This window comes from Dromiciops gliroides, chromosome 2 (assembly GCF_019393635.1).
Source record: "Dromiciops gliroides isolate mDroGli1 chromosome 2, mDroGli1.pri, whole genome shotgun sequence".
In the NCBI taxonomy this organism is placed as follows: domain Eukaryota; kingdom Metazoa; phylum Chordata; class Mammalia; order Microbiotheria; family Microbiotheriidae; genus Dromiciops; species Dromiciops gliroides.
The window spans coordinates 433,191,192-433,216,729 of record NC_057862.1 but is presented as its reverse complement, the minus strand read 5'-3'; the positions used below and the strand labels follow the sequence as shown (position 1 = coordinate 433,216,729).

Sequence of the window (25,538 nt, the reverse complement as noted above, 5' to 3'; positions counted from 1 at the left end):
TAATAATAATGACACAAAAGGTTCCAGAGCACTTTACCTACAACATCACTCTTAGGTATTTGCATGTGTTATAATCCCTGTTTTACAGATAAGGAAATCCAGGTCCAGGAAGAATGTTATTTGTCCACAGTTGTAAGGTTTAGTACAAAAGTATCTGTTGGCAGAAAAAGCAATAAGTCTCAGGGATAAGCTATTTGGTTAAAGGGATAGAGTCTGGACTTGGGAAAAGGAGACCTGGGTTCAAGTCCTGGTTCCAATTTAGGCTGTGTGAACATCAATAAGGCATGATCTTTCAGAGATTATTTCCTTATCTGCAAAATAAGGAGAACAATATTGACACCACCTATCTCAGAGGGTTGTTTTGAGGAAAGAATTTGAGAAAATACTATATAATGGAAAAGAGAACTTTTATAATTTGGGAATATTACTTTGGCAGTTAGAAAAATGGTTTAGAGAGGGAAGTGACTAGAGACAGACAGACCAAAAGGAAGTTATTGTGATAGTCCAGGTAGTAGATGATGAGGACATGCAATTGTCTGGTGGCTATGTGAGTGGAGAGAAGGAGATGGATGGGAGATATGCCATGAGGGTAGAATTGAAAAGACTTGGCTACTATTTGGGGGTTTTATGGCATTATTTGGGAGTGAGTGGACAGATTTGTTGGGAGCTAGGGAGAGTCACAGCCTCTCCTCTGTCATCTTGGCTCCACCCAGACTTGGCTACTATTTGGATATGACTTCAATACATGGAGCACAGCTGTCTCTATAGAACTGAAAATGGATGATTCCAGTCAGCAATGGAGAAGTACATGGTGGTGTGAACAGGCTGAACCATAACATCAATAAGAAATGTCAAAGGGTAGGAATAAAGAACATCAGCAGGATAGGAGAAGATGGGCTGATTGTACAGCAAGAGTATGGGTATCCTTGCAGTGTCAGACAAAAGTGAAGAGATTTCCAGTATATTGGCTGGACTCCCTATGGCAAACCTCTGGGAAGGCATGGACCAGAGCTGAAAAGGATGGGCAGAAATGAATGGGCTGTGATCTGTATTATTGGAGGAGACATCTGCATTGATGAGATCACAGATCCATTAGAGTATTAGAGTATTATCCTCTGAAACTCCTGGAGATTTTTATTCTCTTAAAGTGAATCTCTTTAATTTGGAAAAGAGAGATCTCCTATTATAATATAATATAGTGGAAAGAGCTCTGGATTTAGAATCAGGGGGCCTGGATTCAAATCCCAGGTCTCTTATGTACTTAAAGTGACCTTAGTTGAGTCACTTACATTTTCGGGACATCTGTTTCCTCATCTATCAAATCAGAGAATTATGCTAGGGGAACTTTATCATCCCTTCTAGGTTTAAATCTATGATCCCATGTTTTGTTTTAAGGTTTTTTTAAACCAGATTTTAAATGACTTCGTAATGAAATAGGACTTGGAGAGAAACTGGGCATAACATACCTCAACAACTAATTAATTCAGTCAAAAATATTATTGAACTCTGTGTGTTTGTTGGGTGGGTAAGGAAATCAGTAAAGCAATTGTTTTCCTATCTAGGTACCTTTACAAAAGCCATCTTCCATGCCTGGTATGCACTCCCTCCTCACCTCCACTTCTTTGAATCCTTGTTTTGTTTGTTTTTGTTTGTTTGTTTGTTTGTTTTTTGCGGGGCAATGAGGGTTAAGTGACTTGCCCATGGTCACACAGCTAGTAAATGTTAAGTGTCTGAGACCTGATTTGAACTCAGGTCCTCCTGAATCCAAGGCCAGTGCTTTATCCACTGCATCACCTAGCTGCCCCACCCCCGTTTTCTTTTGAAACTCATCTTCTACATTAAGACTTTCCTGATGTTCCAATCTCCTCCCACCCCCAACAGCTACAGGTATCTTCCCCTCCATCCAAATTATCTTGTATTTATTTTACATGTATTCCTGCCATAGAATTAGACTCCTTGAAGGCAAGGGCTCTTGTATGTATTTCTTTTTATCTCCATTGCCTGGAACATAGTAAGCACTAAATAAAAATTTACTGATTGGTTTAAGTAAACAAGACTAGACTATCCCATTTGAAATCATCTCTTTCGCTTTTCCTCCCTGTATCCCACCTAACACACTCACCCTTTCTCTTTCCAGTTGGAGGATGCCATTTGGCTAGTGATATCATCAGCGGGGTCGAGTGTTACAACCCACTGTCCCATGAATGGAAATTGCTGGGCCCTTCATGCAAGCACCGATGTGGTGCAGGAGTGGCTTCCTTGAATGGTTGCATTTATGCAGTTGGGGGCTATGATGGAACCACTTGCCTTAACAGTGTAGAAAGGTAACAAGTTCCTCTGTGGAAGGGAAAGGAGAGAAGGAAATGTGTGGATTTTGTTTAATGTGTGTGTTTATTGATATAGCTCATTGGCCTGGTGCCCTATAACTTGTCCTTGTCAACCTTAGCTTCCAAATCAAGCACAGCCCTGGCTGTGACATATAACTCAACCAGCCTCAAACAGAAACCTTTCCCACAAGAAGAAAAATGTGGAATTGACAACCTAATCTTCTAAATTCTGATTCATGCATTCTTGAAATAGAGATACAGGAGAGCCACAAGTTATCAGACTCTCAAGACAGGGAAAGAGATAAACTGTCCCTGCCCTTACCTACCAAAAGATTCAAAGGACCCATGATATATCCTCTTGGATTACTGGGAAAGAGGAAGCCCTTGTCCTCTGAAAGCTTCCAGAAGGGAATAGAAATTGATGCCAGTTGTAATTTTGTATCAAAATGAAATACCTGGCAGAGTCAAGACCTAGCAAGTCATCCACCCTGTCTTTTATTCTTCATAGCAAATAGGGGTGAGGGGGAAGGAGACAGGGAAGAGGTTGCTAATAAAGGGAAGCAGAGGGAAGTAAATATGTTTAAATGAGATACTGTTTCCCCTATTTTTAATGTCAACCACCATTAACTATAAGTCCTGAAAATACGGTCATTAAACATATTCCTCATACCAGATATATGATGATCATATAGATTTAGAGATAAAAGGAACCTTAGACACTATCTGGTTCAACCTTCTCAGTTTAAATAGAGGAAAACTAAAGCCTGAAGAAGGGAAGTGACTTGCCCAAAGTCATACATGTGACAAGTAACAAAGATGGGATTTTAATTCAGATCTCCCAACTCCAAATCTACATTGCAATCCTCTCACGGCAATATTGTCCCTCCCTAGGGGCAGCTAGGTGGCGCAGTGGATAGAGCACCGGCCCTGGAGTCAGGAGTACCTGAGCTCAAATCCGGCCTCAGACACTTAATACTTACTAGCTGTGTGACCCTGGGCAAGTCACTTAACCCCAATTGCCTCACTAAAAAAAATATATATATATTGTCCCTCCCCATCGTTCACTTGGGCATAATCCTAAAAGGCCTCCCTAAAACCACTGCTAAGCACTTATTTAAAATGCTTCTAGTAATGCATACAGATTCTGGGATGGGGGCATGGGGCAGGGAGAAGAGTGATTATGAAGGCTAAAGGATGGCTTTTCCCTAAACATCTCTAAATAAGGTGACAGGCATTCATTACCAGCTATTATGGTACTGTCTGTCATGTTTGGTAAAGGTTTCCCAGTGACTATCATGTGCAAGAAGATATAGGAAAATCATAACTCTAAACCTGGCTTGGCATATGAACTATAGAAGAGGAATCAAATGCTCTAAATCTTCCTCATTAAGGTTGATATCATCATCAAAATCATTACATTCATCATAGCTTGCATTTACACAGTGCCTACCAAATGCCAGGCACTGTGTGTGTTAAGCACTTTATAAATAGTATCTCATCTGATTCTCCCAACTCTATAAGGTTGGTGCTTTTATTATCCCTATGTTACAACTGAGAAAACTGAGGCACACAAAGGTTAATGATGCCCAAAGTCACACAGCTAGTAAGTGTCTGAGGTTGGATTGGAATTCAGGTCTTCTATCCACTGTGCTGCCTAGCTGCTTTTAACAACCTTGATGGAAGCTCTGATGAGCAGTTGCCTTTTTTTAGATTAAAATACCACTTCATTCTGTTATGTCTGAGAACTCTAACTTAACAGAAATTTATTCTGAGAAGGGCTGACATTTTAGGAATGTGATCTTTCTGTGGCATTTAAATACCCAAAATGTTTTCCATGGTGCTGATTTGAGGTCTTCTTTCACTATTATGAAGCAATTTGTGTTTCAATGCTTAAAGCATGGAACTAAGGTGGACAAGTTTATAGATTTCATCCTCCTGTGAGTGAGTTAACCTTGTTTTATTCCCCAGTCACACAAAGCACTCGTAAGCTCAACTAGATGTTTGGAAATGTGTGTGGCTAGTTATAAACAAATCTAGTGAGAAAATGTGGATAGCTGTGTCAACCATCCTGCTGCTAGAGAATCAATTCAAAGAGAACATCCTACTGATGATGGGTCAGAAAGGCTATTTTTCTTGCTAATGTATGTAAGCACACTTTGAAAATTGTAAAGGACAACATTATGTCATTGTTCATTTTAGTCTCTCTTCTGATGCATATTTGTGGGTATTAGGAAAGAAATTAAAACAAACAGCAGCACTTATTAAATACCTACTATATGCAAAAGGACTAGTTGGTACAGGGGTAGATCCTACACATTTCAAGGAATTTATAATATAATGAAAAGAACAAATACACAAATAACTATGATTCAAGGGATAGTGAAATAAATGCAACAGAAAGATCTAGCCAAAGTTTTAGTAGAAATTTTAGGCTAGAGAGATCATTTTCAACAGGCTGAGGGAAGAAGATAAAGGAGAGTTAAGGAAAATGCAGGATCACAGTTAGACCCTAAAGGAAGGAATCAACTTCAAACCCATGGAAAGAGATTGGAGGACAAGGACATGTGGTCCGTTCTTGGTATGGTGAATAGCATAAGCTAAGGCAGAGAGATAGGAGAGGGAAGAAGGAAAGCAGGATGAAGCATAGTATAGTTCAACTGTTATGTAGATTGCAAAATATATGAAAGGGGAAGCAAAGTGTTACAGTGGAACATGTGTTTGATTGGAATCAAAGGATTTGGGTTCAAATCCTGGCTCTGCCATTTTCTATGTGACCTTAACATTTCTAGGTCTCAATTTTCTCAACAATAAAATGGGAGATGGCCTCTCAGCTGTCTTCTGCTTCTAAATATGATGCTAATAATAATAATATGTAAAAGATAAATTAAAGCCAAATTTTGGTGGTCCTTGAATGCCTGAATTTTATATTTTATTCAGTAGCATAGAAAGCTACATCCCACTTGTTTGCTATTTCCCAATAGCAAGTCCTTTTTTCTTGGTATTTATTCAATGAACCTTATTTTGCTATCACTTTTCCTTCCAAATCTCCATCTATTTCTAACTTCCCCATTTCTACTGAGGGAATCACAATCCCCCTGGTCATCCAGGTTTGAAAACTTAGAGTCACTCTGAACTCTCCCAAATCCTTATTCTTCATATGCAAATGGAGAGCCAAGTCTTGTGGATTCTGTTTCCACAATATCTCTCCATCCATACCCTTCTTTCTACTCACAGTCACATTATCATTCATCTGGACTGTTGAAGTAGCTTTATAATGCATCCCCCTGATTCAAGTCTTTCCCTTCTTTAAATAAACAGTTGCCAAATTAATATTCCTGAAGCATAGGACAGACCCTGCCACTCCCCTGAAGAATGCATGAAATAATAATGTTCAAGAAACCTGGAAAGGAAGACTGGAGTCATATTATGAAAGTTTTTTTAATACTAAATTGAGGAGTTCATATTGGATCCTTGGATCTAAGAAACCATTGCAGTATGGTTCTGGTCTCCTTTTCCGGGTTTCTTGAACACTGAACTCCTTTGGGAACTCTACCTTCCAGCCAAATTGTCCCACTTCCTGCCATTTGCACACAATCGCCCATCTCCCATCTTCATATGTCTGCAGACTGTGTCCCCCACACCTAGAATACACAGCTTCTTTGTCCCCACCTTAGAAAATCCCTTGCTTCCTTCAAAGCTCTGTCTGAGCGCCACCTACTACATGAAGCTTTAATTGATCCCCTCAGTTGTTATTACCTCCCCACCCATATTCGAAAATAAATTAGCATTTACTTTCTACATATTTTTTATTTACTTGACTGTGGACAGGCTGTTCCTCCTGACCCTCATGCCACTCCCAGTAAAATTTAAGCACCTCAAGGACAAAGACTTTGATTTTTGTCTTTTCTTTCTCAACACATGGTATCGTATCTGCTTTATAACAAGTGCTTAATAAATGTTTGATGAATGATTAAATGAATGAATGAGGCAGTGATTCTAAATCAGTTTATAAATCAAAATAAAAGCATGAATGAGAAAGACTTTGACACATACAAAGGTGTTGGTATCACCTCATATCTCTTCTCTCCTACCCTAGATATGATCCCAAGAACAATGAATGGAGATATGATGTGGCCCCACTGGCAGAAAGCAAAAGAGATGCAGGTGTCACCGAGCTAGGAGGTTTCCTGTATTGTGTGGGAGGCCATAATGGACTGACCTGCCTCAGCTCTGTGGAAAGGTATGGTTATTAGAAAAAACAGACTGACCAACAGGAGATAGATTTGGCAGCATCCTGGTACATACAGCTTCTGTTAGCTCATCTTTGTAGAAAAACATGCAAGGGTCAGTCCAGTCTGGGTCCTCATAATGTAAGACTGTTGCCTAGTAGCTTGAACACAATGATAGACAAAAGGAGTCCCACATCATGTTTTCAACCCTGTTACTTGCTACCTGAATTATCCTCAGCCTCTAGTCACAGAATCTTGGAGTTACAAACAACCACAGAGGTCATCTAGTCCAACCCCCACATAACTCCTTTGAGCAGTTGTATGACATAGTAGATTGATGAAGGCTTGCCTGTAAGTTCCCCATCTGCAACATGGCTATGTGACCCTGGAAAAACTCATCAACCTCTCAGAATTCAGGCCACTCTCTAAATTATCAACTGCAGAGCTAGCGCTTATTGGCATTGATATAGAGATTTTCCTCTCTGGGGGCTCCATATATTGATGAAATCACATTCTGACCAAACATTTTAAAGCCCCACAATTAGGCAGAAAATTTAAATTTTACAAGACACTCTTTTTACAACCCAGGGAGACAGAGCCGATGAGGAAAATGAGGATAGGTGACTTACCCGTTTTCACTTATTAAGCATCTACCCTGTGCCAGAAACTGTGTTAGGCACTGGAGCTACAAAAACAAAGATGAAACAATTCCTACTTGCAAGGAGCTTGTGTTCTACCAACAGAAACAGATAATTTAATTTAAAGTACATAAAAATTATAGATAATAATTTCAAAAAAGAAATAGGATTAACAATGCAGGGTGGAGAGGGACAGCATTAGTAATAGCCTTGTGTAAGAGGTGGTACCTTGGGGTCTAGGAATTCCAAGAGAAAGAGGTGAGTAGGAAGAGCATTGGAAACAAGAAAGAACCCCCAAAATGCTGATGATATGTACCATGTGAGATCAAAAAAAGGTGAGTAGTCTAAAATGATCCAAAAAAGCTCCCACAGAGATAAGGTTTCAGTTGTGTTTGAAAGGATAGTGAAGTAGGTATTAAAAATACATTCTAAGGGGCAGCTAGGTGGAGCAGTGGATAAAGCGCTGGCCCTGGATTCAGGAGTACCTGAGTTCAAATCCAGCCTCAGACACTTGACACTTACTAGCTGTGTGGCCCTGGGCAAGTCACTTAACCCTCATTGCCCTGCAAAAAAAACAAACAAACAAACATTCTAACTTGTTAACTTCATAACCTTCTGAGTAAATGGAAGAAAACAACTGATTCTGGGCCCATGATTTATAGGTCAGAAACCAGAGTCAGCTCTCTGTAGTATTTCATGTTGTGTCAACAATCTTCATTTCAGGTACGATCCCGAAGAAAACAGGTGGTGTAAGGTAGCTCCTCTGACTTATCGAAGATCAGGTGTGGGTGTGGCTGCCCTGGGTGGCTACCTTTATGCCATTGGGGGTTCAGATGGCCACTCTCCACTACGATCAGGTAACTAATACAGAAGGATGCTTTCATGCAGAATTGAACTTGGGAATCTTTTCACCTGGGGCAAAAACATTTACTAAGAAATGGAGCATGGCAGAGTCACAAAGGGAAGATTGACCATAAGTATAGATGTGCTGGAGAGTATGACTGGTCCCACACTCCTACAGGTTTGCGGGAATAGAGAGGGAACTAAGAGAGCGTTGTCACGGCAATGAAACTTTGGGGTGGCAGGCCAGGGATAATTGTCCTGTATGGGAGTATGGGGAACTGCAAGGATGGTGATCGCCTTGCCACCCAATGTTGGCAACCTGGAGCAAAGCCCATTTTGTCCTATGCTAGTTACAGTTCTCCTTGAAGGCAATTTTCAAAAGTAAAACTATGACAAGCAATAAAGGGACAAGAAGAGATTGGAATAATCATAGACTATTAGAGCTGGAAGGGACTTTAGATGTATCCCTCTACTCCCCTTCCTAATTTTACAGGTGAAAAAAACTGAGGGCTGTGCTATTTACAATAGAGAAATCAGGAAATGCATCAATATATGCTAAGTATTTGTCAGGTATTGCTAACAGGGACTGTCTCCTCCTTTACAAAGATGTATCCTCCTCCCTTACAAAGATATCTCTAATCTGTCTCCAAAGGGGCTCAACTCCACCTTCCAACTGAGAGTCAAGGAAGAATATTACATAGATAAATTTACTCGCAGGTAGCTCTATCATTGAGAGAGTCAGATAATTAATCATGCAACCTTCATTAATCACCCACTAAGTGTTGTACACTCTGTTATATAAATAACACAACTGTACCTCTCAAACTATATATTATAAAGGTGGCCATCTGAAATGACAGGAAGTTCACGAGGAACTTCCTACACAAGTCCTGTCAAGAATACGTGTGTATATGCATGTATAAAGTATACTACACATTAATGTTTGCATAAGATTTCCCAAAAAGGCTAGAATAATACTTTATAGATTTTTTTTTCCTATGAGGAAACTCTATGATGTAAGGAATTTCTGGAGTACTAAGAAGTTCAATGACTTAACTAAAGTCACATAGCCGGCATATGTCTGAGTCAGGACTTGATCACGGGTCTTCCTTAAAAACCAGTTCCCTAGCCACTGCAACAAATAAAAAAATGTCCTACTTCACACATCTTTATAATTTACACAGCAGGTAGCAGAAAAAAAAATACTGTTTTCTTTTGTTTCAACTAGAACAGTGCCTGGCACTTAGTAAATGCTTGATAAATGATTGTTAAATTGAATTAAACTTAAGGAATTTATTTTACCAAAAGGACAAATAGACTGACAAGTGAGAGTCAACAAGTATTTATTAAGTGCCTACTATGTGCCAAGTACTGTGCTAAGCACTGAGATTGCAAAGAAAAGCAAAGACAGTTCTTGCTCTTAAGGAATGAATGAGTACACTGGGAAAGGCAACTTGCAAAGAACTATGTATAAATAAAATATATACAGGATAAATTAGAGCTCATCACAGAGGGAAGGCATTAAGATGAAGAAGGACCCAAAAAGGCTTTACAGAAAGTGGGTTTTAGCTGAGACTTGATGGAAGCCAAGAAGTGGAGATGGAAAGGGGTCCAGGCATAATAATACAGTCAGTGACAACTCTCAGTGTCACGATTGAGAACCAGGAAGGAGGTCAGTGTCACTGGATCACAGAGTGTATGGAGAAGAGGAAGGTTTTACAAGACTGGAAAGGTAGGAAGGGACAAAAGAGCACGAAGGATTTTAAAAGCCAGAAGTTTCTATTTTTTATATTTGATCCCAGAATTCATAGGAAGGTACTGGAGTTTATTGGATGGGAGGAGGGGAAGGAGTGAAATGGCCAGATTTGTGATTTAGGAAGATCAGTCTGACAGCTAAGTGAAGACTTGAGTCAGGGAAGTCGACCAGCACCAGCAGGCTACTGTAATAGTTTGGTGTGTGAGATGATAAGGGTCTACACCATGGAGATGACAGTGTCAGAGGAAAGAAGAGGGCATATATGAGATATGTTTTGAAGTTTGAAATGATAGGATTTGGCAACTAATTGGATATGGGGAATGAGAAAGAGTGAGAAGTTGAGAATGATACTTGGGTTGCAAGCCTGGGTGCCTGGGAAGATGGTGGCAATCTGGACAGTAATAGGGAAGTTCAAAAGAGGAGAGGATTTGGGGGAAAGATAATGAGTTCAGTTTTAGACATGTGGAGTTTAAGGATCCCACAAAACTAAGAATATAGTTGGGGGCAGCTAGGTGGTATAGTAGATAAAGCACTGGCCCTGGATTCAGGAGGACCTGAGTAAAAATCTGGCCTCAGATACTTGACACTTACTAGCTGTGTGACCCTGGGCAAGTCACTTAACCCTCATTGCCCCACAAAAAATAAATCAATCAATCAAACTAAGAACATAGTCTCCATATAGTTTCAGGTAAATTCCTAGATGAGTGATGCACAGGGTGTCACCTAGGGAAGCTGAGGCTGTCTGGATATTTCCTAAACTGTGAGGTAGTATCAGAGGGAGTGGCATTAGCCTTCCCCAAACTGACCCTCTATACCTTTATCAGAGATGGGATCCTAGGCTGGAGAAGCCTGGGGGATGACTGGAGTTCTTGTGTTCTTTTCCATCCTTATATCTGGGCTTTGAACAACAAGAACTCCCCTTAGGTCTTATTAATTCTTTTGACCATGCTGCAATGATCTGATGTCTTCTCTCTCTAGTTGAACGCTATGACCCCATAGAGGATGTATGGAGTCCCTGTACTTCCCTAAGGACCTGTAGGGAAACCTTTGGCTGTGCTGTCTATCAAGGGAAAATCTATGTGGCAGGTGGACGGGATGAGATCACAGAGCTGTGCAGTACTGAACGCTTTGATCCTGACTCTAATGAGTGGTTGCCAATGATGCCCATGAGGTCAAAGAGAAACAAGGTAGGATGAGAGAAGAAGAAAGAAGGGGTGAAGGTACATCAATCTGGCAATGCTCAATTAGAACATGTTGCTAATGAATTGTTTTCTTTCTGAAACAAGCCAATTAGACTTTCAGGGAGAAAAAGTCAGACTATGTCCCTTACCCTGGCTAATCTATTTGGAAATGTTTTGACTCTGATGACAAAGGGGAAGGAAGAGAAAATGTGACTCCCACAGTATACCACAGCATGGTGCCAGAAAGAAAGAAAGGGATGCTGGCTCTAACATTTCTGTGAGACTTCAGGCAAGTCACCTAACTTCTCTGGGCTTCTTTTATTCATCCATAAAATGAGGATACTACTACTTGCACTTCCTACTTCATGGGTTTGTTGTAATGAAAGTGTTTTGTGAATATTCAAACACTGTAGAATGTGTTTATTTATTTCCAACTGTCTGTCCTATGGTAAGTCATTTAGCCCCCTATGACTCAGGGATATGCTGGAGCCAGTTCCAACTGGAGGGATAGTTGTTAAATTTTCACACCTCAGAAATTGGCAAATGCTAAAAACAAAATCTTGATTTATGGTTTTGTTGATTGTCTAGGTTTAAGAAAATGATGGAGAAAATACTTATAATGCAAATTAAACTTAAAACTGTGGTGGACACATTTCTCGCCAGAGAGCCAATAATACGTTTACCAACACAAAATGCTCTATTTCCTTACCTGTAAAATTGGAAGAACAAGCTATTTGCTTCACAGATCTGTTCTGAAGAAAGCAGTTCAAAAATCATAAGATACTATGTGAATATAATCATCAACATCTTCATTATCTTTCCCACTACTGAAGACATTGCAAAGTACTGTCCCTTACTGAAGGCTAAGTCAGAAGAATCATTCTCAAATACAAGGACAATACATTATCTAATTATCTTGGACCGCTCATTTCATTGGACTTAGTTAAATTAAACATTTATTGTATACCTACTATAAGATAGAACTGCTAAGACAACTACAACAGTAAAACCATTCCTGTCTTCAAAGGAGCTTACATTTTACTGAAAGGAAGCAACATGTACACAGATAAATGAATGAAAAATGCATACAAGATAAATACAAAGTAATTTGGGGGTGGGAACTAGCAGCTGGGAGAATCATAAAAGGCCTCTTTCAGACCTTTGAGCTTAACCGTAAGGGAACTAGGGGGCAGAGGTGAGGAGAGAGAATTCCAGATACAAAATATAGCCTGTGAAAAGGTGTAGAGATAGCTGAAGGATCACCATGTTTGATAGCGGCCATATTTGTAGGGTGGTTTGGCTGGAATGTAGAGTATGTGAGGAGGAATAAGGTATCGTTGGACTACAAACATAGATTGTACCCAGATTGTGATAGGCTTCAGTGCCAAATAGAAGTTGTGGTGGTGGTTGTTGTTGTTCAGTCATTTTCAGTCATGTTCAACCATTTGTGACCCCATTTGGGGTGTTCTTAGCAAAGATACTAGAGTGTTTTGCCATTTCTTTGTCCGGATCATTAAACAGATGAAGAAACTGAGGCAGAGTTAAGTGACTTGCCTAGGGTCACACAGCCAGTAAGTGTCTGAGGCCAGGAGTCTGTATTTTATTCTAGAGACCATAGCAGCCACTGAAATTTAGCAGAAGACTGATATTGTGCTTTAAGAATATCAATTTGGCAGCTATGTATATGATGGATTGAAGAGGGGAGAGACTGGATGAAAAGAGACCAATCTGAAGGATCTTGAAATAGTCTAAATTAGAAGTAATGAAGTAAAATTAATCAGTACTCTAGACTACAGTCATTAGAAGTAATGAATAGATTAAGTTTAGTATGAGTGGAGATGGATGTGAGAGAAGTTATGGAAGTCAAATCTAGAAATGACAGTCCTTGGCAACTGAATAGATATTAGATCCAACTTCTCTCATAAACATAAGCAAATACCATGTATAGAGCACTGGGTTTGGCCATGTGAGAGATACCAAGTTTGTAGAAGGCATGCCCTCCTAGAGTTTACATTCTAAAAGCAGACACATAGGCAGGTAACTGAGGTGAAGCAGAATACATTATGAATGATTTAGCCACCTCTTCTATCCATTTTGGTCCAAACTTCTCCAAATGGCACTCAGTCTGAACTCCCAGGAGCAACAATACACAAGCTCCAGTGCCCAGTCCTGACAATGCAAAGTTAAAATTGTGCCATTGCTTGTATAGTACAAAAGCTTAATTTCCTGTTTCTAAAAATATGCACATAATCACTAGTGTTCTTTCTTTCTGGGGAAGCTGCCTGCTCATGTTGTTTTTAAAATGCCACCTTCAGAGCACAATCTCCTCACAATTATGGGTCTAACTGAAATCTGTAATTTAATTCAAGAAAGAATCCCTGAGGTAGAGGTGGGAAGAGGCTTTTCACAGAAAAAGGTTCTCCCTCCCCATGGTTCCTTTCAGTTCCTGCCTGAACCAGGGATTGGAAAGCCAATCTCTCCCTGGCACAATACCCGACAGCATTGTTCATTTCTTCTCTCTCCATTGCCTTTGCTCTTTCATTCCCCGTGCCAAGAAGGTCCACTTCATTAACATGTCCACCATTGTCTTTTGAAATCCTAAAGGTAAAGGAGGCTGCCATTCTGAAGGTTCCCACAGTGGGTGGGATTCATTCCTCTACAAGGCATAGTCATCGTCATCGTCATCATCATTATGGTTATCATCAGGGAGTATAACTGAAAGTTGTCTCGGAGCAATGCCAATTTGGCTTCTGATTTCAGTCCGTTGGGGTCCCCATGGAGTATAATTTTTCTTGTGTGTAGCTCTGGTCATGTTACTCCTCTTCTCAAATAGGGGCTCCCTGTTGTCCACTGAGTAAGCCTGAAATGCTTTTCTTGGCCTTTAAGGCCAAGCATAGTCTTGTACAACCCTAACTTTCTACCTTTACCTTAATTTTTCCTCATATCAAGCATTAACTTGCTTTTTTACAGCTTTCATCCACAGATCCTAGATCTCTAGGGTCAAGAAGAACAAGTTCATGCTTTTTCCATGATAAAGTTGTTCAGAAACTTGAAGATATCTTTCATATCCTCCCTTAGTATTTCTTTATGCCAGGCTAAACATCCTTAATTTGTTTTCAAATAATTTCCACATAGAACACTTGGAAAGATACTTTACTATCTAATCATGCTTCCCCCATCTTGTACTTCTGAGATTCATTTTTGAACCAAAATATAAGATATTGTATTTATCTCTATTAAATTTTGTCTTGTTAGATTCAATTCAGTGAAGATTTTTTTTAATATTTACTCTGTGATCCAATGTTTTAGGAATCCCTCTCAACTTTGGGCCGTGTGAAAATTTGATAAGTATGTCATCTGTGCCTTTATCCAAATGATGATGAAAAACTGGTGTGTTTTTTTAAACATAGGACAAAGCACAGATTCTTTGGACACTCAACTCAAGACATCTTTCCAAGTTAAATTTGTACAATAATGACTACTCCATGAAGCTATTCAACTAGTCCCAAAAGTACTTAATTGTATAATCCACTAGCCCACATCTCTTCAACTTGTTTTCAGAAAAAAATCATAAAAGGTTTTTTAAGTGCTTTGCCAAAATTATGAAACTCTGTATATGTACATCTATACATACACACATATATTTACTTCACATATATCACATACCTATATTACATGCATGTCACATAGCCATTGGTGCATGTGTATAGCATGTATGCTGACTTGTTATGTGTATTGATTTATCAGTTTGGTAATCCAATCAAAAAAGGAAATTAGAATTCTGAAACAATTTGCTTTGTCATGACTGCTTCATTTTCTGATCTCTAACCACTCCTTTAGTAATTTAACCTAGAATTTTGCGATAAATCAAAATCAAGCACATTAACCTATAGTTTTCAGATTTATTTTTCTTCAAAATAAAGGCATTTGCTCTTCTCCAGTCTTGAAGTGCTTTTCCCATTCTCCAAGATTTCTGAAATTACATTGACTATAGCTCAGAAATCCTGTGTTAGCTCTTTCAGTACCTGAGGATATAATTTATTTAACCCAGATTATTGGAATCCTTCAAGGATTGCTAAGTGATCTATTGCTGTCTCCTGACTTACATTATATATCAATTTCCAAAAAGCCATTTTAGTTCTGTCATTCTGTTGCTCTTCATGATTTCAACTTGGTTGGTATGCATACTTTCCAATACCACAATTCTCATCAACACTTTTTTTAAAACTTATTTTTATTTATTTCCTTAAATATTTCCCAATTACATTTTTTAAAAATCTAACAATCATTTAAAAATTTTGTGAATTCTAAATTTTCTCCCACCACACCCACTCCTTGAGAATGCAAGAAGTTTTGTATCAATTATACATGTGAAGTCATGCAAAATGTATTTCCATTTCAGCTATGTTGAAAAGAAAATAAAATATAAAAATAAAATAAAATAAAAGCAAAGAAAGCTTCTTTTTAAAAAGTATATTGTTCAATCTGCATTCAGAAAGCTGCTTCTTTAAAAGTGTATGCTTCAATCTGCATTCAGAATTTAATAGTTCCCTCTCTGGAAATGAATAGCATTTTTTTTATTGTGGGTACTTTTGGATTATCGTGAATCATTGTCTTGATCAGAGTAGCTAAGTCTTTCACAGTTGAGCATCCTTACAATATTTGCTGTTACTGTGTATAATGTTCTCTTGATTCTACTCACTTCACTTTTTATGAATTCATATACGTCTTCCCAGGTTTTTCTGAAACCATCACCTTAGTCATTTCTTACAGAAAAATAGGAATCCATCACAATCATTTACAACTTGTTCAGTCACTCCCCAGTTGATGAGCAAACCCTCAATTCTCTGCCACCATGAAAAGAGCTGCTATAAATATTTTTGTACAAATAGTTCTTTTTCCCTTTTCTTTGATCTCTTCAGGATATAGAGTTAGAAGTAGTATTGCTGGGTCAGAGGTTTTGCAGTTTTATAGCCCTTTTGGCATAGTTCCAAATGGTTTTCTAGAATGGTTAGACTGGTTCACAACTCCACCAATAGTACATTAGTGTCCCATTTTTTGCACAATCCCTCCAGTATTGTCATTTTCTTTTTGTCATGTTAGCCAACCTGATAAGTGTAAGGTGATATCTCACAGTTATTTTAATTTGCATTTTTCTAATCAGTAGTGATTTAGAGCATTTTTTTCATGTGACTACTGATAGCTTTGATTTCTTCTTCTGAAAACAGCCCATTCATATTCTTTGACCATTCATCGACTGGGGAATGGCTCCCATTTTTACAAATCTGGCTCAGTTCCCTATATATTTAAGAAATGAGGCTTTTATTGGAGAAACTTGCTATAAAAATTTTCTCATTTCCTGTTCTAATTTTGGCTGCATTAGTTTTGTTTGTACAAAAGCGTTTTAATTTTATGTAATCAAAATTATCTATTTTACTTCTCATAATCCTCTCTATCTCTCGTTTGGTCACAAACTCTTCCCTTATCCATGGATCTGACAGATAAATTCTCTTATGTTCCCTTAATTTGTGTATGATATCACACTTTATGTCTAAATCATGTACCCATTTTGACCTTATCTTGGTATACAATGTGAGATGTTGGTCTATACCTAGTTTCTGCCAAACGGCCTTCTAGTTTTCTTAGTAATTTTATTAAATATTGTTATTTTCCCAAAATCTTCTATCTTTGGGCTTATCAAATACTAGATTACTATGCTCATTTAATTTTGTATATTGTGTACCTGATCTATTCCATTGATCCCACAACTCTATTTCTTAGCCAATACCAGATTGTTTTGATGATTACCAAGTTGTAATATATAGTTTGAAATCTGGAACTGCTAGGCCACCTTCCTTAACTTTTTTTTCCCCCATTGGTTCCCTTAATGTTGTTGATCTTTTGTTTTTTCCAGATGAATTGTTATTGTTTTTTCTAGCTCTATAAAATAATTACTTGGGAGTCTGGCTGGTATAGCACTGAATAAGTAAATTAACTTAACTGGAATTGTCATATTTATTATATTATCTTGGCCCACCCATGAGCAGTTAATATTTCTCAATTGTTTAGATCTACTTTTATTTGTGTAAACAGTGTTTTATAATTGTCTTCACATAATCCCTGGGTTTATGTTGAGGTAGACTGTCAAGTATTTAATATTGTCTGAAATTATTTTAAATGGAATTTCTCTTTCCATCTCTGACTACTGGGGTTTATTGGTAGTATATAGAAATGATGGTGATTTATGTGAGTTTATTTTATGTCCTGCAACTTCACTGAAGTTGTTAATTGTTTCAACTAATCTTTTGGGTGATTCTCTAGGGTTCTCTAAGTATGCCATCACATCATATACAAAGAGTTATACTTTTGTTTCCTCATTGCCTATTCCTTCAATTTTTTTATTCATATAGCTAGGACAATATTTAATTAAAGTGGTGATAATGGTCATATTTGTTTCACTCCTAATCTTATTGGGAAGGCTTCAAGTTTATCCCCATTACAGATAATGCTTGCTCTTGGCTTTTGATGGATACTACTTATCATTTTTAAAAAGGTTCCATTGATTCCTTGCTTTCAATTGTTTAATAGGAATCGATGTCATATTTTGTCGAGAGCTTTTTTCTGCTTTTTCTGCATAATATGATTTTTTTTGGTTTTGTTTTTGATATGGTCAATTATGCCAATAATTTTCTAACATTGAACCAGTCCTTCATTTGTGGTATAAATTCCACCTGGTCATAGTGTATGATCTTTGTGATATGTTGCTATAATCTCCTTGCTAGTATTTTATTTTAAATCCTTACATTGATATTCATTAAGGAAATTAGTCCATAGTTATCTTTCTCTGTTTTCCCTCTTTTTAGGTGTCAGTACCATATTTGTGTCATAAACAGAATTTGGTATGACTCCTTTACCTATTTTTATAAATCATTCATATACTATTAGGATTAGTTGTTCCTTAAACATTTGGTAAAATTCCCTTGAAAATTCATCTGATCCTGGGTTTTTTTCTTAGGGAGCTCATTGATGGCTTATTCAGTTTATTTTTCTAAGATAGTGTTTTTAAGTATTTTATTTCCTCTTCAGTTAATCTGGGCAATTTATATTTTCATAATTTTCCATTTCACTAAGATAAGTTTTACTAGTATACAACTGGGAAAAATAACTCCTAATAATTACTTTAATTACCTATTCATTGGTGGTGCATTCAACCTTTTCACCTTTTTGATACTTAGTAATTTGGTTTTCTTCTTTCTTTTTTTAAAAATCAAATTAGCCAATGGTTTATCTATTTTATTGGGGATTTTTCTTACGAAACTAGCCCCTAATTTTATTTATTAGTACAATGGTTTTGTTACTTTCAATTTTATTAACCTCTCCTTTGATTTCCAGGACTTCCATGTTGGTGTTTAACTGTAGGTTTTTAATCTGTTGGGTTTTTTTCCTAGGTTTTTTTTTAGTTGCATGCCCAATTCATTGATTTGGTCTTTCTCTCTTTTATTGATGAATATATTTACAGATACAAATTTTCCCCCAAGTACTGTTTTGGCTGCATCCCATAAATTTTGGAATGTTATCTCATTGTTGTCATTCTCTTTAATGAAATTATTGGTTGTTTCTATGATTTGTTCTTTTACCCATTTGTTGTTTAGGAAATTATTTGGTTTCAAATTAACTTTTTTTCTTTTTTTTGGTGAGGCAATTGGGGTTGTGACTTGTCCAGGGTCACACAACTAGTAATTGTTAAGTGTCTAAGGCGGATTTGAACTCAGGTCCTCCTGAATCCAGGGCTGGTGCTCTATCCACTGTGCCACCTAGCTGCCCCTCAAATTAACCTTTAACCTATGTTTCCATAGCTCTTTATTAAATGTAATTTTATTGCATTATGATTTGAAAAGATTGCATTTAATATTTCTGCTTTTCTGCATTTGGTTTTGAGTTTTTATGCCCTGATATGTTAATATTTGTGAAGGTGTTATGCATTCCCATTCAGTTTTTTCCAGAGGTCTGTCATAACTAACTTTTCTAAGATTCTATGCATCTCTTTGACTTCTTTCTTATTTATTTTAGGGTTAGATTCATCAAAATTTGAGTGGGGAGAGTTGAGGCCTCCTACTAGTATAGTTTTACTGTCTATTTCCTCCTATAATTAATTTAACTTTTCCTTTAAGAATTTGGATAGGGGCAACTAGGTGTCGCAGTGGATAAAGCAACAGCTCTGGATTCAGGAGGACCTGAGTTCAAATCCAGCCTCAGACACTTGACACTGTGTGACCCTGGACAAGTAACTTAACCCTAATTCGCCAAAAAAAGAAAAGAAAAGAAAAGAAAACAATATACACAGTAACTATGATATAAATGAAAACACACACCCCAAAAGATTAAAAACAAATGTTGCAAAATAATAAAAATTATTTTTAAAAATCTGGGGGCAGCTAGGTGGATAAAGCACCGGCCCTGGATTCAGGAGGAACTGAGTTCAAATCTGGCCTCAGACACTTGACACTAGCTGTGTTACCCTGGGCAAGTCACTTAACCCTCACTGCCCTGCCCAAAACAAAACAAAATAAAAAGAATTTGGATGTTATGTCATTTGGTGCACATATGTTTAGAAGTGTTCTTACTTCATTTTCCATTGTTCCTTTTAGCAAGATTTCGTTTTCCTGCTTATCACGTTTAATTAGGTCTATTTTGACTTTTGCTTTGTCTGAGATCAAGATTGCTATTGTTGTTATTTAGTCATGTCTGACTTTGTGACCCCATGGGCAATAATGTCCTTGGAGTTTTCTTAGCAAAGATACTGTAGTGGTTTGCCATTTCTTTCTCCAGTAAATTAAGGCAAAGAGGTTAAATGACCTTCCCAGGGTCACACAACTGGTAAGTGTCTGATGACAGATTTGATTAACTTCAGGCCCAAGGCTCTATCCACTTAGCCACCTAGCTCTCTCCTAAATGAAGGAACTGGGCTAAATGATCACTGTTAGCTTTGGATCCATGATCCTATAAAGCAAAGATTAGAACTTCTGGAGGTGATCTGGTCCAACCTCAATCCCCAGCCTCTACTGAGGCCCCCAACTAAAGCTGACTGGGGAAATATCCTTCCAGGTCTTTTGTTGTTTGGTCTTTTTCAGCGATGTCCAATTCTTCAGGATCCCATTTGGGGTTTTCTTGACAAAGATACTTGGAGCAGTTTGCCTTTTCCTTCTCTAGTTCACTTTATAGATAAGGAAACTGAGGCAAGGAGGGTTAAGCAACCTGCCCAGGGTCACATAGTTAGTAAGTGTCTGAGGCCAGATTCAAACTTGGGAAGAAGAGTCTTCCTGACTCCAGGTCAGGCACTCTATCCAGTGCTCCACCTACCTGCCCCCAATGGTTATTACTCTTGCTTTTTTAACTTCAGCTGAAACATAACAGATCCTGCCTGATTCCTTGGGGCCAGAAGTGATACTGTCCCTCAGGTCTTCCACTCCCTCTTGACAGAAAGTGCTCCTTCCTACCCTTGAACTATGACCCAGAAGTAGGTATAGGCAAAGGTTGGCTGCTGTCACAAGGGTCTCCTGTAGTCTCTTTCTGACCAGTTACCAGGTCCCCTTACTGTCACTAGCTTGAAAGCTCCCTAAGCCTCTGCTGCCTCTGTCACCACCACCTAGTCCCACCACTGGTGTTTCTTCCACACAGGCTCTGGGCCAACCTCCACCCCCATATCACTGATCTCTCTTTCTGAACTCATGGGCTGGAAGAATGTCTCACTCTGACCTTTGATGGCTCTTCCACACCAGAATTTGATTTGAGGTGTTATTTTAAAGTTGTTTGGAGGGGAATGTTGGGAGGGCTAAGCTAAGCACTTTCTCTACTCTGCCACCTTGGCTCCACCTCTGGAAATCTGCAGCTCATCAACACTTTTCAAGGAGAAAACTATTTTTAGTCTAAAGATCAAATATCCTTGACACACGGACAAAATTTAAATTGGGCAGATCTCCATTCCCTCCTGTCAGTTATCATTATCCCACCTACCCTTCCCCCCACAAGTGGTCTTATCTGCTTTTTGATATTCTTATCCCAAACACAGCTTCAAAAACCCCTTTTGAAGAGCCTTGGTTAGTTTTGGCCAATCATCAAACTCAACTCATTCTGAGCTTTAGCCCTCCTGATTCCATTCTGATAACTGTGACAGTATTTTTATTCATACTTATTTGATATCCTTGCTCTTTCTCTACAAATCTTTTAAATATATAGGTTGGTTAAGTTCCCTGTGCATCCACCATGTTTTTTATTAAACAATTTCCTTCTTTCTTCTTCATGGGAATTGTTTCTGTGTGTGTCATCTGAACCTCATTGAGAACTCTTCACTCCTGCAAATTTTCACCTATGGGAATATAACTATCATTTCTTTGAATCTTTTGAAATCTGCTCTTATAAAATATAGGGTACCTGTTCTCTATCACATATTCTAAGATAGAGTGGTCTCTCCCTCAAAGTCCCCATAACTTCCACCCCAGCAACCAGTTCATTTATGTTGGTGAAAAAGATCCACATGAGAATTTTCTCTCTTTTATTTATTTACATTTTTTGGGGTAGGGCAATTAGGGTTAAGTGACTTGCCCAGGGTCACACAGCTAGTAAGTGTCAAGTGTCTAAAGTCCGATTTGAACTCAGGAACTCCTGAATCCAGGGCCGGTACTTTATCCACTGAGCCACCTAGCTGGCCCCCAGAATTTTTTCTTGTTGGTTCTTCAAGCTACTGCAGGATGAAATTACAATTTCATTAAGCTTGCTCTCCTTTGGTCAATGAGAAATAAAGAGGTTCAGCAGATGTCTGAATAAATGAAATCTCATCAAAAGTATTTCACACCTCTGTACCGCTCTTGAAATTTGTTTCCCCAAACTCTTTGCCTATTTTTTTTCTGTCCATGTGGTATGTAGTACTATAACAATAAAATTTCTGTTTCTAACTCCACTGATCTTCACCCAAATGTTCTTCCCACTATGTATGCCCATTTGGGTTCTTCAGGAGTATGTCTTCCTGATGGACAGTGCTACCCTACATCTTTTTCTTTTGAAGAAACTAGACCATTCCCGAATCATATTCTAGTCATGGCTCTCATCCCATTAACTCTAAATGATACTTAAGAAGGTAAAAAGAACCACCCTGATTTAGGTTTTCTAGTTCATTATGTTTGTTATCCACACCTTGGGAATTTGTGTAAAGGTACTTGAGACCATGGATTCTGTTTTGATTCCTGACTTGGATCTTATCTCCTATGAACTTCTGGGCACCTCAACTGCTATTCATCTAACTACAATATAATTACTCTCTATGGTTTCTAGTCTAGCTGTTATACTTAAAGAGCTTTCTCTCTTCCCTCATCAACACTTTTCAAGGAGAAAAGTATTAAATGGAAGAGGCAGGATTCAACATTTGATCCTCTGAATCCAAGTCCAAGCTCAGGGCTCTTTCCACTTTGCTTTCAACCCTCACCTCCTAAAGTACCTCTTCACATAGAGATGTACTAACTGATTGTCCTGGGTTTTCTCCTTAGGTCAGTCTAGTAGGTGCAAATGGATACCTCTTGGCAGTTGGAGGCTTTGATGGAGTGCTACACTTGGCAACAGTGGAGGCTTTTGATTTCGAAGTTAATCAATGGAGGTGAGTGGAGTCAAGCTGGTGAAATAGATTATTTCCAAGCTTCACTGCCCATACACTCAGAAACCAAGTAAGGCAAGTTTCAGATTTTGAATACTGGTACCAGTTTAGGGAGCTCTGTATTTCCCTCCTTAGCTAACACTAGGGAATCACTAGGACAGGATTTCTATACTCCTTTCATCCTTTGTATATTACTAATCTAAAAACTGTTTGGAAAATCATGAAGACCCAGTTTAAAAACAAGACTGTGATTTACAGCAGCTTCTTCCTCACTGAGCTGAGGAGACTACAATGGGGAGCAAATGATCAGCTTTCACTCCTACATCCCAACAAGATAACTGAATGGTGTGAGAGCAATACAAAAACACAACAGCCTCAACAATATAACCCCTTCTCATTGCAATGATTTTAATACACCATTCTCCACACAGCTTAGCCTATATCTCCACATGCACCCATCTATTTGGTCTAAATCAAATAAGAGAAGAAATGATCAAATAAGCTGTTATTTATAAAGTGCTTAGCATACTACTACCTGGCACATAGTAGATACTATATAAATGCTTAAACCTTTCCTCTTCCCTAAATGCAGAGAGGGTATTAATGGCCATTTGAACAAAATAAAATAGAACATACTTTCCTCTGAAAAAGATCACTTAGCCAGGTAAGTGTTAAGTCCCCCGAATATGGAAAAAAGCAAATAATGACAAAATAAAGCCTTAAAAATGATTCTTGGTTTTGTAAAGTTCATAGTATCATAAATTTAGACACAAAAAGGGGCCTCAGAAGTCATTTAGTCTCTTTCTCTTATTTAAAAGAATGAAGATATTAAGTGACTTACCCAAGGTCACATATGTACTGAGTTAGAAAAACAGGATTTGAACTCGTCCTCTAAATCCATGGCATTAAACTGCTTCTGCTCAGGTTATCCCTATGAAAATTAGCTAGCCTCACTATTATAATGACACAGGCTAACACTGACCAGAGACTGACTGTAAACCCTAGCCATATACTGAAACCCAACCCTGTCAGACTTTCACAGTTGGATGAATGAAGCATTTATTAAGCACTTACAATGGGCAAAGCACTGTGCTAAGTGAATGTATGAAGGACCAGGTGAAAGTGTAGGTATTCTCCATCCCACCAACAAGGCATATTTATTTGAGGAGGATGACACCTTAATGCAGCCCAAGGGCTCTGAACCTAGGATCCATGAACTTCTTTAAAAGTATTTTGAGAATTATATTTCAATATATTTGGATTTTTTGTAATCCTACATGTTTTGTTTTATTCATTTAAAAGACTTATTCTGAGAAATACAGAGTGGGCTAAAAGCCACAAAGTTTTAATAACTTTTTGAAAATTATTTTTTCTTTATTTTTCACCATTTATGAGATTTGATTTTTCACACATAATGTAAATTCATTTCCTATAGATATACTATATATGATGCTATGGTATTATAAATTAAAAACAAAGAAGTTATTAAATATTGAAATTCCTTTGTGACTTTTGGCCCACCTTGTAATTCGTAAGGCTTCACCAGATTTCCAAAAGTGTCCATGACACAAAAGATTAAAAACCTCTGATATAAACCAACTAAGGACCCCAAGAGGAATCTCATCACATGCGTATAACTGGAGATTTTTGTGCCCAGATTAAGAAACACAAAACATGCCTTCAATTTATTATGGGATTCCAGAGACCCCAGGGACCATTGCTGCAGAAACTGCAGGGAACAAAGGGTAGGGGAACATAGGGTAGAGCTTTAGAGGAATGAGAAATCTGCTTCCTGTATTAATTAATATTTCTTGCTAAGTACTAAGATCAATTGTTTCCAAGTTGCTGAAGAAACAAAAATGCCACCAATTATGCTCTAAATTTTGGCACCCTTTGGAAAAATTCACCCTGCCCAAGTTTCATCCCCTTTTACCACTCATGTGAGTGAGACAGAGAATAGCATGAAACAAGACTTATAGTTCTGAACCAGGCCTGTTTATATCTTCTAGAGTATTTGGCAACATGAAGAATCGTCGTCCAGGAGGAGGTGTGGGTGTTCTGAAGATGACTATTTAGAAGAGCTAACATCCAAGCTGTTTGGAATGAAGAGAAGTAAGAATAAAATAAACCTTTTCAGAAGTCTCATCCACCCACAGAAGGTCCATAGGGAGAGGGTTTGGGGAAGACTTTGGGTTCCCTATACTCAGGTCTGTGAATACAGAGAAAATCAGATACAGGACACCCTAAGAGCATCATTGACTTAACCCCATGATCTCTTCTCAGATGACTGTTAGAAAAATCCAATCATATATTCAGTACCATCCCTAGCCAAGAAGGGGACCCAAGTCTTAAAGGATAGGTTTCCACCAAAAAAAAATCAACCTCTGAATAGTACTTATTGCTATCCAGCCAGCTCTCCATTATCTCCAGACAGAATCATAGAATTCAAAAGTAGATAGGACTGTAGAAAACACCTAATGTAGTGATTACCAACCTCTGAGACCCCTGTAGAGTCCTCTAGACCCTTGTGAACTACTTTGGAACACTGATAAATCATAGGGATATCTGGAAAGGGTTCATCTCATTAAATGATTCAGTATAATAAATAAACAAACATACCTTTTTGGATGAAATGTCTCAAACACAAATGTACTACTTTCAAATATAAATAAATGCAGCTGTGATTAATAAATACAAACTCATGTGTCATGAAATTCATAGCAGCTTTTTGTTTGCATTTTTTCAATCAATGGATAATATTATAGCTATTATATTATATATATGTATATATATATATTGTGGAGAGTCTATAAAATTACTTGAAAGCTGTAAGAGAAAGGCAGAAGTAGTAAGTCCACCTTTCCTTATCACAAATTAAAATATAATGTTTGCCTGTTACTTTCTGGAAATTATTTGTAGA

General features: G+C 38.0%; 1 protein-coding gene across 1 annotated transcript; it reads left to right on the top strand.

The window, feature by feature from the left end:
- The first annotated feature begins 916 nt into the window (after positions 1-916).
- LOC122739043 (kelch-like protein 20) lies at positions 917-25,116 on the top strand. Its single transcript, XM_043980899.1, has 7 exons — positions 917-920; positions 2,138-2,324; positions 6,424-6,567; positions 7,918-8,051; positions 10,772-10,980; positions 22,515-22,621; positions 24,628-25,116. The coding sequence occupies exons 1-7, from the start codon at positions 917-919 to the stop codon at positions 24,692-24,694; spliced, it is 852 nt and encodes a 283-aa protein (XP_043836834.1). The 3' UTR covers positions 24,695-25,116.
- Positions 25,117-25,538: the final 422 nt, after the last annotated feature.